This window comes from Accipiter gentilis, chromosome 30, assembly GCF_929443795.1.
Source record: "Accipiter gentilis chromosome 30, bAccGen1.1, whole genome shotgun sequence".
NCBI lineage: Eukaryota > Metazoa > Chordata > Aves > Accipitriformes > Accipitridae > Astur > Astur gentilis.
This window is the reverse complement of record NC_064909.1, coordinates 3,302,925-3,316,072: the sequence shown is the minus strand read 5'-3', so window position 1 is coordinate 3,316,072 and position 13,148 is coordinate 3,302,925. Positions and strand designations below refer to the sequence as shown.

The following is a 13,148-nucleotide window of genomic DNA, read 5'->3' as shown; positions in this document are numbered from 1 at the left end:
AAGAGTCTGGCTCCCTGTTCCCTATACCCACCCATTAAATTGCTGTAGACAGCAATTATATCTCCCCTTAGCCTTGTGTTCTTAAGGCTGAACAAGCCTGCTTCTCCCAGACTCTTCTTCTACATCCTTGTCTCTGGCCCCCTGGCTCTCTTGATGGCCTTCCATTGTAGTGTGCTGTAGTGTATCAGTGTCTTACTTGTGCCAGAGATCCCAAAACTAGACCACGCTGCAGATTTGGTCTCGCAAATGCCAACAGAGGATCCAGAACATCTCTCTGAAAGTGGTTGTGTAAGCCATACACTGCCCCAAATGCATCACAGCTAGGAACACTTGGCAAAGGTTCATATCATACTTTCATTTGCACTTTTAGCCAGTGCAAGCTAATACTGCTGTTGAAAGAAGTTAATTGTTTTGGGTTGGTTTTTGGGGATGGTGTGGGATTGGGGGGAGTGGTGTTAATTTTAACACAGATCTGCCTTGCAATCCAATTTGTTTCCTGGCCACACAAATGGCTGTGCTGGCACAAGAGAATAGGCCATGTGGACAAGAGTGGAAGGGAAAAAGCAGGATCATTTTTCTTCTGTAGCAGTGCTGGTTTGTGTCAACTTACTGTGACTAGACTCCACAGTGTAAAAAGACATGGAGAGTTAACTAAGATTAGTGAGGATTATGGCCAAGAACTTTCCTATCAGTTAAATTAAAAGCTTCAGTTAAATGTGTCTTCCACTTTTGTAAACAAAATTAAGAGAATTCTGTGTGGATTAATTGTATAATATCCATCATAGGTTTATTCTGACAGCAGTTTTGTGGAATGTCCTCTTGCTTTAATAGGTTCATTTAACTGAGGAGTTTTATGAGACTAGCTGCAGAAAAATAAAATTCTTAATTTGCTGCTCTTTTGTACAGTGCTATGGCAAATGTCCATATTGGCCTTTTAGTATTGTTATTTAATTTTTTCTTTACATAACCATTAGTTATTTCCTTCAATTGTACCACAGTTTGTTTTTTAAATAAGATTCTACTGAAGGGAGGAACTTAAAAACTCACCACAGTATTTAACATCAGTTGACATTTACCGCAATCTCTAATTATTGGCACAGAATCTGTCTGGCTTCTGCTGCTTTTATGGTTCTTCCAGCTTGTTCCAGTGTTTTTTAGTTTTACCATCCTGCTGTAGATGAGTTAGATGATAGTGGTTTCAAGCAGTTGAAGATCTACTTTTATACAGACTCTGCCTGTTCAAATAATTTTGTTTACTGGTATAAGTAGTGTAAAGATGAAAAGAAAGATTATTGCAAAACCTTTCACATATCAGTCCCAGAACAATTCTTTCATGACCCAAGTGAAAAATCCTGTTGACTTTGTGTGACACAGCAAGCACCAAGAGGGGTGCAATGCTAATGCTAAGCATACAGCATGTGCATTTCATTAGTAAGAATATTATATTTAAATACTTCATTTACCTTGCTCATGAGCTTACAGAAGTGTAAAAACCTCTTAAATAAACCCAAATTAGATTTGCTGTTTCTCTACCAAAACCAAATCCACTTTCATCCTGGAGAATCTGCAACATAGGTAGAATGTTTGGAATTACTGCCCCTCATAAAGTACATTGGAAATTCAGATAGCCAGTTTCATTCAAGGATTTGTGTTAATCCATTTTTATTCTTGTAACGTGATGCGTTAGGTATTCTGAATACAGGAATGCATCATTCCTGCTCCAGAGATCTTAAAATTCATTAAGAGACACAGACTCTTTAGACGCTTAAATATTAGAGTATATCTATATTTTAACACTATTTATTCTCTATCCTTAGTTACTCCACAGCCATTATTGGTGTATTGACTTCTTGCAAACCTTGCAAGAAGATACATTCAAAAGGTTTTGTGAGATATTCTTTGAAACAGATTTTCTTACTTGAAAATACTTTTATAACCTTTTAAAAACTGGAATAGGTTTAATTTGCTTAGTTGATACTGCAAGAGAAGTTTGAGCAGCATGGTGACATGCCAAAGAGAAAATTGGATAGGTTTAGTTGCCTTCTTATAATTTAAAGCTTAGGGTATTCTTGTCTGGGACCAGTGTGGTTAACAAAAGTAGTTTTAAATTGCGTGTACATGTTAACCAAACCTTGCCCCTGCAGTGCACAAGTTTACCCACCAAGGCCTGCCACACCAGATTCTGCCTTGTAGTGATCAGATCAACAATGCTTGAAATCATTTGTGCACTTGTCTAAGTAGGGGCTGCAGAACTTGGTCCTGTAATTTTGAAAATTAAACCCAGAAAGTACTCTGCTAACAATACTATAAAGTCTAGGGAGTGTGTTGGCATAACCTGGCCCTTCAGAGCCTAAGGATGGCTTCTCTCTCCCGGGTCAGGCTGAAATGCAGGAAATGACAGTGGCGAGCAGCAGGCGCTGACTCACGCTGGGGGCGGTTTACTTTGGGATGGCTGTAGTAGTTCCTGTCCCCAGCTGTCTGCCCTCCCTCTCTTTACTACAGGCATGGCCTGTGCTTCGTGAAGCAGTTGTTTAATCACTAGGGTTTACAGTCCATTATATCAAGAAGTATGTGCACTGAATTCAAGTTGCAGTAATGCGGAGGAAGGTAGTTTGAAATGTTTCAGCAGCTGTCTCCCAAGAAGCCGAGCTGCCCAGGCAGTGGAGGTCATGAAGTGTAGCTGGTGAATAGGTTCCAGAGTAAGTTTCCCACTGAAAATAAGCCCTAAGAGTGTGGAAAGTGATGCCCAGTTATTAGGCAGTTATCTGAAAATACTTCAGACTGCATTTTTCAGGATCCAGCAGCAGCCTTATAGTGCAAGATAAAGTAGGACTTCCCTCTTTTCAAGCAAGCAGGACAAGATTCAGTAAAGACAGCAAAATACAGTATGTCTGTTTACTTACAATAGAAGGCATACCGTATTATGCAGGAGTACTGCCTGCTAGACTGTTTCAGATAAAACACACTTTATTTTCTCTTCCCTTTCTTCCTGTTTCATTCTTGTTCTCTTCCCTGCCAAAACGAAAAGAAAAAGTACGTGACACTTGGCAATGCTATGCTAGCAAGAAAATGTACGAAGTGGCAAAAAGGATACTTGATTCTGGAGTCTTCACTGCACGTTTTGGGGAAATTTTGCTCTTAGTTGGGTGGAACTAGAAGAGATTAATTTTAAGAGCCAATTGGGAGAAGTTGACTTAAGGTCACCATCTGTTAGAAAAAGAGTTTATCTGTGTTTGTACAGAGCCAACATGGAAGACTCTCAGTCTTGACAGAGGCCTATGGACATGGCCATAACACAAATACATAATAATCTTGTAACAGACCTTTGCCCAAAGAGGGCTTCAGATAACTTTTAGGTATTCTTATCTAAAAATATATATTAAACAGAGTGGTCAAAGTTGAGCAATTATTTTTTTTTCCTTGAAGAGATTTTTCCCTTGTGACTTCCCTCTGAACAGTGACAATTTAAAAAAATTTTTTAAAGTTTCTCACTTAGTGATAAATATCCCCCAACAATAGTGACCGAGTCACCATGTAGCATTTTTCACATAAGACCACAAAATGCTTTTGCCATGGCTGTGTCATTGTGTCCATTTCACAGATGAAGAAACTGAGGCATGTGGGAGAAATGTGATTACACTAAGGGTTGCATGCCAGGTAAGTCATAGAAGCTGGAACAGAACCCATGCCTCCTGTGTCCCTGCCTAGGCTGCTCTCCATTAGTCTGCTGTGCCTGAAGTAGATCCTGATTTCAAACCAGGAGCAAGGCATAGCTGAATATCGGTGTAGGAAGTGGTTTCATGATCATCCTATAATATACATTTTAAAAAGATACTAAATACTGTTTTCAAATGCAACTGTTGTCCAAAAATTAATGCTGTCAGATTATGATTTTTGTTTGCGTGGGTTATTTTCCAGGCAGAAATTTTAACGGGCATCCCAGTTGGCAACCTTGAAGATGCTGAAAAAGTGGGATGCATGCTGTTAGAAAGAGGGTGTAAGCTTGTAATTGTTACTCTTGGAGCAGAAGGCTGCATGATGATATCGGTAGAAGAACCCATTCCAAAGCACGTTCCTGCTGGGAAGGTCAGAGCTGTGGACACTACAGTACGTTTTTGTGGTTTAACTGTCTTGCTTTGGAAAAGACTGCTTAAGCACTAAGGGAAAGCAATGAGTAATCAGCCAAATCTTTGGGCACTAGCACAAAGGCTAATTTATGATGTGAAATTGAGATCTTGCTTCCAGCCTCTCATATATTAAATGTCAGTTCACTTGAGTTTTATAGTCTGTATTGTAGGTGAGCTAGAATTATTATACATACTGATGGTATCTTCATGTTCCCCCTTTACTGAAGTCAGTACCTGCCTCTGACAGTAATGCATGATGCCAATGGCTTGAGCTGCAGTCCTGCTTTTTCACCTTTGCCCAATCATATAATTCATCTTGTCCAGAACTCAAATGCTGTGGGAGAAAGGAGATACTACTGCCCTCACAGTCTGGAACTGAATGTTTGCCTTTTCTGACACAAGCATGAATTGCTTACCAAGTCTAGCATAAGGTGACTGAAGACATAATTTTTACAGAATATAGTGGAAAAAACCCAAAAAGTTCTTGCTCCTTCATGATGACTATTTTATGATGATGGGTGAGGGATACTTGGTCAGAGGCATTTTAGTCTTTGGCATGAGGGTACTTTATTTACTTCCTGCTCAGAATTAAATGCAGAAAGCATACTCTAACAGACCACTAAATACAATACCCCCAGCAAAAAATAAAAGCAGGACAGGCAATAGTTAAGATAGGATTGCTGTGAAAACCTTACCACATTGCACATATGGGGCTGTTTTGTGTTCCTAGTATTATCTGACATAAATCCAAAATAATTCCAGTGGAGTTACTGAGAGCAGAGCAGGTCATTTTCTATGTACTAACTATACATTTAAATGCCTGTTATAATAACGTCATATTACATATGTTCTGTTACAATAGTTCATTAAAATCCTGGGGATTTTACCATCTGGTGCATTCCATATCTGAATTGCATTAATAATAACTTGTTCTTGTAGCATTTTTTTTATTCATGGACCTCATACTGCTTCACAAAGAGGGAAGGCAACTGCTTAAAAGATGAGGAAACAGAGGCATAGGGGACTGAAATTACCTAGCTCATTAGCATGCAGTGGTAGAGCTAGGAGTAAAGTCACTTCATCTAAACCAGAAGATCACTCATAGATTTGGACTGTGATGTGCTGGTACTGTGGAAGGCTTTGTTTCACTTTTAAATTTAGTCTTTTTCAACTTAACTCTGAAACAGTGGCTTTATTTTCCTCCTTTGCCCCTTTGTCATTTAGAAGTTTGACCTCAATTTAGTGCTAATTTTGGAATGTCCTAAAGCTCTGGTTAAGGGAAGCATCACTGTACTGTGCTGTGCGTAAGGTTCTTGGTAGGGGACTACAGATACCAAACCACCTCTGCCTGCTTTTAGCCCAGAATTAGAAGTGCCAAGGGAGTGAAAGTCAGAGCTCCCAAAGCTGCCGAGAAGCAGGATTTATTAGCTTGGGAGCAACACTTTGTGAACCTAGCAGTACGGCTTCTTGGTCTGAGTTGGTAAATCCACTATTGCTATCAAAGCTTAGTGTAGAGTTTTTTCTACATCACACAGAAGTGATGAAGAAGAAACATGTGTGATCTGCTTCTTCAAAAGAAGCAGAAAATTGCTGCCAGATCAGCTATTGTTTGATATCTTAAGATATTTGCTGCTCTTGGAATAAAACAGCAATACTGAAACCACACACTGTGGCTGAAAAGCACTTTTTATCTTGCCTTGCCTAACAGTTCAGAGTTTCATGACTGAACTAATTTAATGCTTTTTTTTTTTTTGGTCTTGTTTTTTTAAATAAAAGCAATTTCTTTGGGTTTACTGAATCCTTGCCCTGCCTCCTTGTGGCCAACAGGTTACTGGCTTTCACATAGCAGAGGATTTTCACAGTTAATTTTGTTAATCTGCTTAAATACCAATGGGTTGTTTTCAGTAAAACAGCTGTGCTCAGTTTACTCTTGCAGACTGAATGAAAAAAGATGTGTTGGCCTTCCATTATAAAAGTCTTGTAGTGCTTAGACTGATTATCTCTTTGCCTGAAAGCAAGTGGTTTTAAAGCAACTCTTCCAAACACTAAGCAAAATGTCATCCTCAGCTAACCTGGATAGCTCTATTACTAAAATAAATACTAAACATTCTAGTAGGACATGTTACTCTCTTCAGAGGCATGTCTGCAGCGGATTCTTCCCGAGGGAAGTAAGCTCAAACTGTAAAGTGGCTTAGCAAGTAGCCACCTATGCACAGAGGTGTTCATGTGCATGCTCTTAACATGCCATTTAATACTAAACAAAAGTTGCTACCTTAAACTGCCCTGACTTCAGCAACTTGAAGGACCAGACAGTAATTTTTTAAGCTGCCATAATCCAATCACCTCTCGTTATGTGCCTGTATCCATATTGACATTGTATGGCTCTGCAGAAGGTAAGGTTACTGCCAGACAAAGAGTTAAATGATGTGTATAACCCATGATAGGATTTGCAAAAGGTTACAGAGCCCTTATGAAAACAGTCTGTATTAAAACAGAGTTTGCCATTTAGAAGATACACATATAAAATACCAGATGAGCTTCAAAGGCCTCTTCCACTGTAGAAACTTTCCCATAGCTGCTACCACTGCCCAGAGCCCTTTCTGCAGCAGTGCAGGTTCAATACTGCCTCCTGGTCATTTCTGCTGTTCACAGCAATTTTGAAAATTTTTGATGAGAAAATACTTGGGTAGGTACAGCCACAAAGATTAAGAATTTGAGTTCCTTGTCCCAGGTAGCATGCTCCCCATTCTCCATCTTCATAGGTTCATCAGAGAGACTAAGGGTTGATAGACCATAGAGCCTGGTTCTTCCTCCTAGTCCTTGATAGGTGGTTAATCTAAGAGTTTATTGGCAGAACACTGGGAAAAGCTGGCTCCATCTCCCACTTTGTGGTGGAACATGAATCTTCAAGATTGAAAGTCTGGCATTTTTCACCCACATTAAATCAATACTATAAAGGGAAAAAAAAGGCTTGTTGATTTTTTTTTTAGCGCTAATTATCTTAATGTGGGCTTTACTAATGTATGCAATGCTTCCCGTGACTGTTAGCAGAGCTCTGCATACACAGTCCAAAACATGTAGAGCACGAATAGTGATTTAGAAGGAAGTTTTGCAAGACATGGTACTGTAAAGCTGAAACATCTGTTTCTTCTGTTATAGCTAAATAGTGCAAGAAGCTTTTGTTAAGAAAATAAATTTTCCCTTCATTTTACTAGTTTCTGCTAGCTATTTTCTGTATGCAAATTTTGACTAAAAATAAGTGTATTATTGAAAAATCATCCTTAAATTTTCTGTATGAAAGAAATATCTGATTAAGCCCACTAGCTGTATCAATTTGTATTTGAAGCGGATGACGTACGTTAGAAATATTTGACACATAAAAAACTACTAATATGTAGATAATATAAGAAAGGTATACATTATAATCTATTTTCATTACTTTAAATAGTTGCTTTTAAATCTACTTGACTACATGAAGTTAAATATATGTATTTACTTTATTTTTGGAAGAAGCTATTTCCACTTTAGGTGAAACTATTACATGGAGCTGCATTAAAATAGCTGTGAAGGATAATGATATAATTCCTTTTATATGACACTTCTTCAGTAGGTAGCAGAAGGTTTCACAAACCATTCACAAATTTGATAAGCATTTCATAGAAAACAATAATATCATAGACAAGCATTTTGCAGTTGCGTGTGTGTGTGAAGCAGTTTGCTTGCTGCTGAAGCAGAAGCACAGCTGAGGTGGAACACAGCCGCTGCTTGCGAACACAGCTGTGGGACATGACCGAACACAGTCAGGTCAAAATTATACTTGAGGTGAAGTAGATGATCTGTGTGATGAACCACACAATGATCCTGGATCGTGACATCTGCTGCTGCAGTAGCCCTGAACATGCCATCCTGGCAGAGGCTTATGCAGTCAGGGAAGGCCACAACATTGTCCATGTTGGAGAACGAAGCTCTGCTCTTTTTGCCCCTTCACCCCTGCTATTCCTCCTGTGCTTCTGACAGTCACACAAAGTGTAATTTACAGCACTATTTACATCTATTTACATTTACTAATTATATTCCATTGAAACTGCCAAGGAAAATTTGTCAGAAGAATGTAATTACTCAATGCTGGAATTTGGCCAGCAGTGAGATTAGTTCCCTTCCATTTTGCAAAAAAGCACTATGGGATCTTACAGAGCCGAGGGCTTCAAGTGGCAGCTGGGGACCTAGTCAAGACCCTGAGGGATTGCCGGAGGCCTGCCTAGGGCTTAGTATGTGCAGGTAGGCTTTGCAGAGGCAGTTGGGCTGTCTGGAGCTCCAGGTTACTGGGGGTCTGGGCTTTAGAGGATTGTCCATGCCAGGCCTCCTCTGGACGTGGGGCAGTCCAGCAGTCCGTGGCTACAGCAGGCTGGAATGTGCCTGCTGGCTCTGGGGCTGCACCCTGGGGCTTGGAGCTTTGCCTTTTACTGTGGTTGCTTCTTGCAGTTGAAGGTGGGGTGTCCTGCCTAGGATCCATGCTTCGAACTGGAGGGCTGGCACAGGCAGAATCTCTCCTACGTGGGGGTATTAGCGGAAAACGGAAGCGGCCCTGCTGTCACTCCCCCGTTTCCAAGTTGCATCATGGAGGTCACTTTTTGTAGGGAGGTGCTTAGGGTTAGTTTATGTAACCTCTGGTTTGCTCCAGAGCCTCGTTTGGATCGAGATGCTGAACAGCATCCATACATGCTTGCATCAGTTAGGGTGACTCCAGTTTCCATCCCATCTGGTCTTTTAAATACATAGTACAGTTGCTCTGCTTAATGTCTCTTCATCAGCTTCTACTTGACCTCTAGGTTTACACATGCCAAAGTTGTGTGCCCAAAACTCCTGCATTAGCACACTCACAATCAGGAGATTAGGCATCTGCATATCTAGCTTAGGCGTGGATGTATTGTCTGTAAAGGCAAATGGAGACACTTGGGCACACAATATTTAAATGAAAATTTGAAATCACTTTTCACAGTGGTGCCCTCAGTAATCACAGCAAGTCCGTGGTCTCCCTTTTAAATCTCATGGAGAACCCAGAATGTTTAACTCCACAGTATTTCTAAGCACAACCATTACATTTCCCATAAAATTTCTTACATTACCAGCATTTTCTCTGCCTGGCTGTGCTTTTCAATACAGAGAGTGCACAGCCTGCTGAGGGAAGCTAAGGAGATCACAGGTTGAGGTGCCATGCTTATAAACAGTAAACTCATTTATGAGACAGGATAAAATTCAATATTTAATCTACTCAGATATGCCTGAAATTTGATGTGAGTGTATGATTTATTCTATATGGTCCTTCTCTGTATGACATTCTCAGAGACAGATGATACATACTATTTGTCATAAAGGTTACCATTATTTTTGCATGTCAATTCTGCAAAATGAAGTCTAATTGCTACAATATGAATTTGTCATCAGATGTTTTATGTTCAAATCCTATGAAGTTGCCCTCTGATTCCTTATTACAATGTATTAGATCTTGCTCTTTTACTACAGGAGAGAATTAAAAAGGCTGTCTTTAAGCAGTAGAGTGCTCACTGAGCAGCTTTGTATTGAACTCTTAAGACGTCACACAGTCTTTATTTTAATAAAGCCTCATATAAGTGTATAGCTATATAATTTTAGATATGTCACAGTATTCAGGCCTGTGCTGTAATTGTCATCTAAAGAAGGCAGTGTGGTTTAGCGATTTGAACAAAGGATTGAGTAAGAGTTCCAGGGCTCTGCAAAAGACTTGCTGTAAATCCTTGGGAGAGTTATTTGTCTTCTTTGTATGCCAATTTATCTATCCATAAATTGGTGCTGCTATTAATGTATTGCATATAAACCATGAAAAGTCTGTTAGAGATCAGAACAGAACCTGGGAGGCCTTTTCCCAGGCTTGTCATAACCTCAGGCCAGTTGTGCTTCTTTGGGGGCTTTGCAAACTCATTGAAATTCTGCTTGAAGTTGAGAGGTCTTGTCTGTAAAAATATGGTTTACACTAAAATTCTCTGACTTAGCTGTATCTTCTGGTTTGGAGGAAGCCTGAGCCAGAGGAGTGAAGTGGACACTGAAATAAAGCCTTAGAATATAAATAAATCCAAAACAGTCCTCCTAATAACAGCAATTCTTTGTCTCCTGACTTTGTGGCCTAACGTCTGAAGCTCAAGGGGATATAAATACAACACTCTGTGCAATGACTAATTACTCAAAATTCTGTGCATCAGCAGAAGTGGGACTTGTGGTTGACTCTAATATTATCAAATGCCTTTGCTATTTAATAATCTTGTAGCCGTACATTATTTAGCATGCTGTTTGCACAAAGAACAGTGATTTTATTTCAGCTATCTCTCAACAAAGTAAAAATGCAGCTGGTAGTAAATGAAGCATTTGGCAGACAATGTATCTGATGTACAGTTCTCTAACTTGCTAAGAAGAGAAAAATGTTGAGTGTTTAACCTTTTCCTACCCAAGGATGTAGCAAGGAGTAAAGTGACCACAAAGGGCAAGGTCTTCTATTTTTCTTTTTCATTTTTGTTTTCATTTTCTTTTTTTTTTTTTTTATTTTTTCTTTTTTTAATTTTATTTTTCTTTTCTCATCTTCCCTTTCTTTGTAAAGGAAAGCAAAAAAGTTACTATTGGGCAAACAGCTTATCTGTCAGTGGGTTTTATTCACACACCAACACAGAGTAATTATGCCCAGAGCTCCCATTAACATCCCACAAACCGACAGCATAATGGCTTCCTTTCTTTAACATGCAACCAAAATAGGTTAATAAATAAGTTTAGTTCCAGTCATAGCCCACTTTCTGACTTAGCCTTCTGCATTCCCCCTTTTACAAATATGGAATCCATTGAATTTTGGAACAGAAAAAACATGAGGAATAAGTTAATCTGCCAGACACTCAAATCAGCAATCTGCACTGTAAATCTATTTAAAGCTGCATCTATTATGTTCTGAAGTTCAGCTGAACTGTGAAAGGGCACATGACTGAAATCACTGCATTTGAGTTGACTCACAGTTAAGTGTAGATGGGAATTGCTTGGCTCATCACAAGTTTCTGCTTCTGATTCAGGCCTTCTAAAGACACTTTAGTTTTTGAAGACTTGATCAGTGGCGTAAGGGTATACAGGTATCCAGTGATGAGAGCAATTGCAAGAGTTGCATCCCTCTGCATTGGCAGTCAACTGAGAAAAGGTAGAGCAAGCTCTTTCCTCTTGGAGACCAGAAAACTATATTATCCCCATTTTACAGATAGGAAAAATGGAACAAAAATGTTAACGATTAGGTGCTCTGAAGCACTAGCTAAAAATATCCTGCTCGGAGTTACATAGGGCGTTAGGGTGATGTACCCAAAAATGAAGCACAGGCATATATTGTCCCATGCTACTCTCTTAACTTCTAGACAACATTGTCATGGAAGGAAACAATGTTTATCTGCCTAGTAACTGTCTATTTTAATCTGTAAGAACAAACAATGTAAACAAAATGAGCAAACAGAATCAGGCTTGTACAGAACAATTTGCAGCCTTGTTTTCCGGTGGAAGATTCCACGGACCACCCGGGCTTTGCTCTAGTCCTTTTCTCTCAACCATGGATCATCTAATTAAATCCCTCTCCATTCCTGACTCTAAGTGCAAGAGAGCCTACAGTCCTGTACAGTTTCTTTCCAGATGGAAATGCATAATTTAACAGAGATACAGCTGACAGGGAGAAGTGGGCCCAAAGCAGTATTAGCATTTGCCACAAATTGCATTAAATTACAAGGGGGTACTTAATGAAGATGTAGAATAAAAAGATTAAAACTAATATTTACTTTTCTAAGCCCCTTCTAAGATTGCAGTGCCAGGCAACAAAAACCTCATAGTAAAACTGAATTTCTGTCTCAGTTACTTTAGTGATACCAAGAATTGGTTGGGTTTGCTATACACCATCAGTACCAGGTCATAACATTTTATCCCATTGCATCCTACAGCTTTGTTCCGTATACATGTATACATATACATAAAGTTGCTAAGCACCTTACATTATTTACTACTTCTGTACTCACAACACAAGGTAAGGTACTACTCTTACTGCTGTTTTGTAGATGGGGAACAAAAGCACACAGGGACTGGCTTGTCAGTGGCAAGCAAACCTGATTCCCTTGATAAAACCATAACTTCTTCTCTATGCTTCTCTTCAAAGAGAATTAGGACTAGAGGAAAAATTTTGTGAGGATATCAGCTGTCTCATTTTTAGAACTGGACGTCGTTGTAGATGTTGACATAAATGAGAAAGTACATAGGAGTACAGAGTCGCTTTGCATTGGATGCTTCTTGAAGTGGCTGTAAAGGGTTTGTGGAAATGTGCTACGAGGACAGGTGCTTTGGCTCCACTACTGTCATACTGAGAAATATTCCAGTTTGGAATTTAACCCACTTGATTGGTCTGGACAGAAAAATGTAGGGACACTGGCAGCATTTATGCACCAACTCACATGTTTTGTTTGGGGGCCAGAACACATGAAGGATACAGCATCCAACATCTGGGCCTACTTTCTGATGAGGTCTAGGGAAGCTGAGTTCAAAAATATGTTGAAGCTATCTTCGTGCCATCTCACTTCTGGGATGCTTTAGTAAATGAAACAATAGCATAATTTATACAGGTTGAGAGCAAAATTGGAAATGACCCTTTTAGTGCTTCTCTTGTGCTAACTATGGCTTGCAATGCAAGTCAGAATCATTGCAGCAGAATGTGCTGCATCCCTTTTCTTGATTTGCTGTCCTCCCCTTGTCTTTATGATGAAGCCAGTACAGGGTCTCCACCAAGAGGATGTTCAGTGCTGGTATGTAGCTCACTGTTCAGAGCACATATTGGGCTGCCAATGTCAGTTGTAATAGTGCATAGCACTGAGATATCCGAGTTGCGCAAAGGATGGAGAGGAAGGAAGACCAACTGTGTGCAGCCATCCTTTCTAATTAAATTCCTGCAGTTAAAAATAGCTAGTGGAAGCTGGCGCTTCTGGCACA

At 39.6% G+C, this 13,148-nt stretch overlaps 1 protein-coding gene across 3 annotated transcripts in view; it reads left to right on the top strand.

Moving 5' to 3' along the window:
* The window catches only part of RBKS (ribokinase), a 70,297-nt gene that overhangs the window by 45,764 nt on the left and 11,385 nt on the right, over positions 1-13,148 (top strand). For 2 of the 3 annotated variants that reach the window (XM_049833749.1, XM_049833751.1), the window contains exon 7: positions 3,919-4,107. In XM_049833749.1, the coding sequence (XP_049689706.1) occupies positions 3,919-4,107 (189 nt within the window). The remainder of the gene's footprint in view (positions 1-3,918; positions 4,108-13,148) is intronic. The other variant, XM_049833750.1, reaches the window with a different exon arrangement.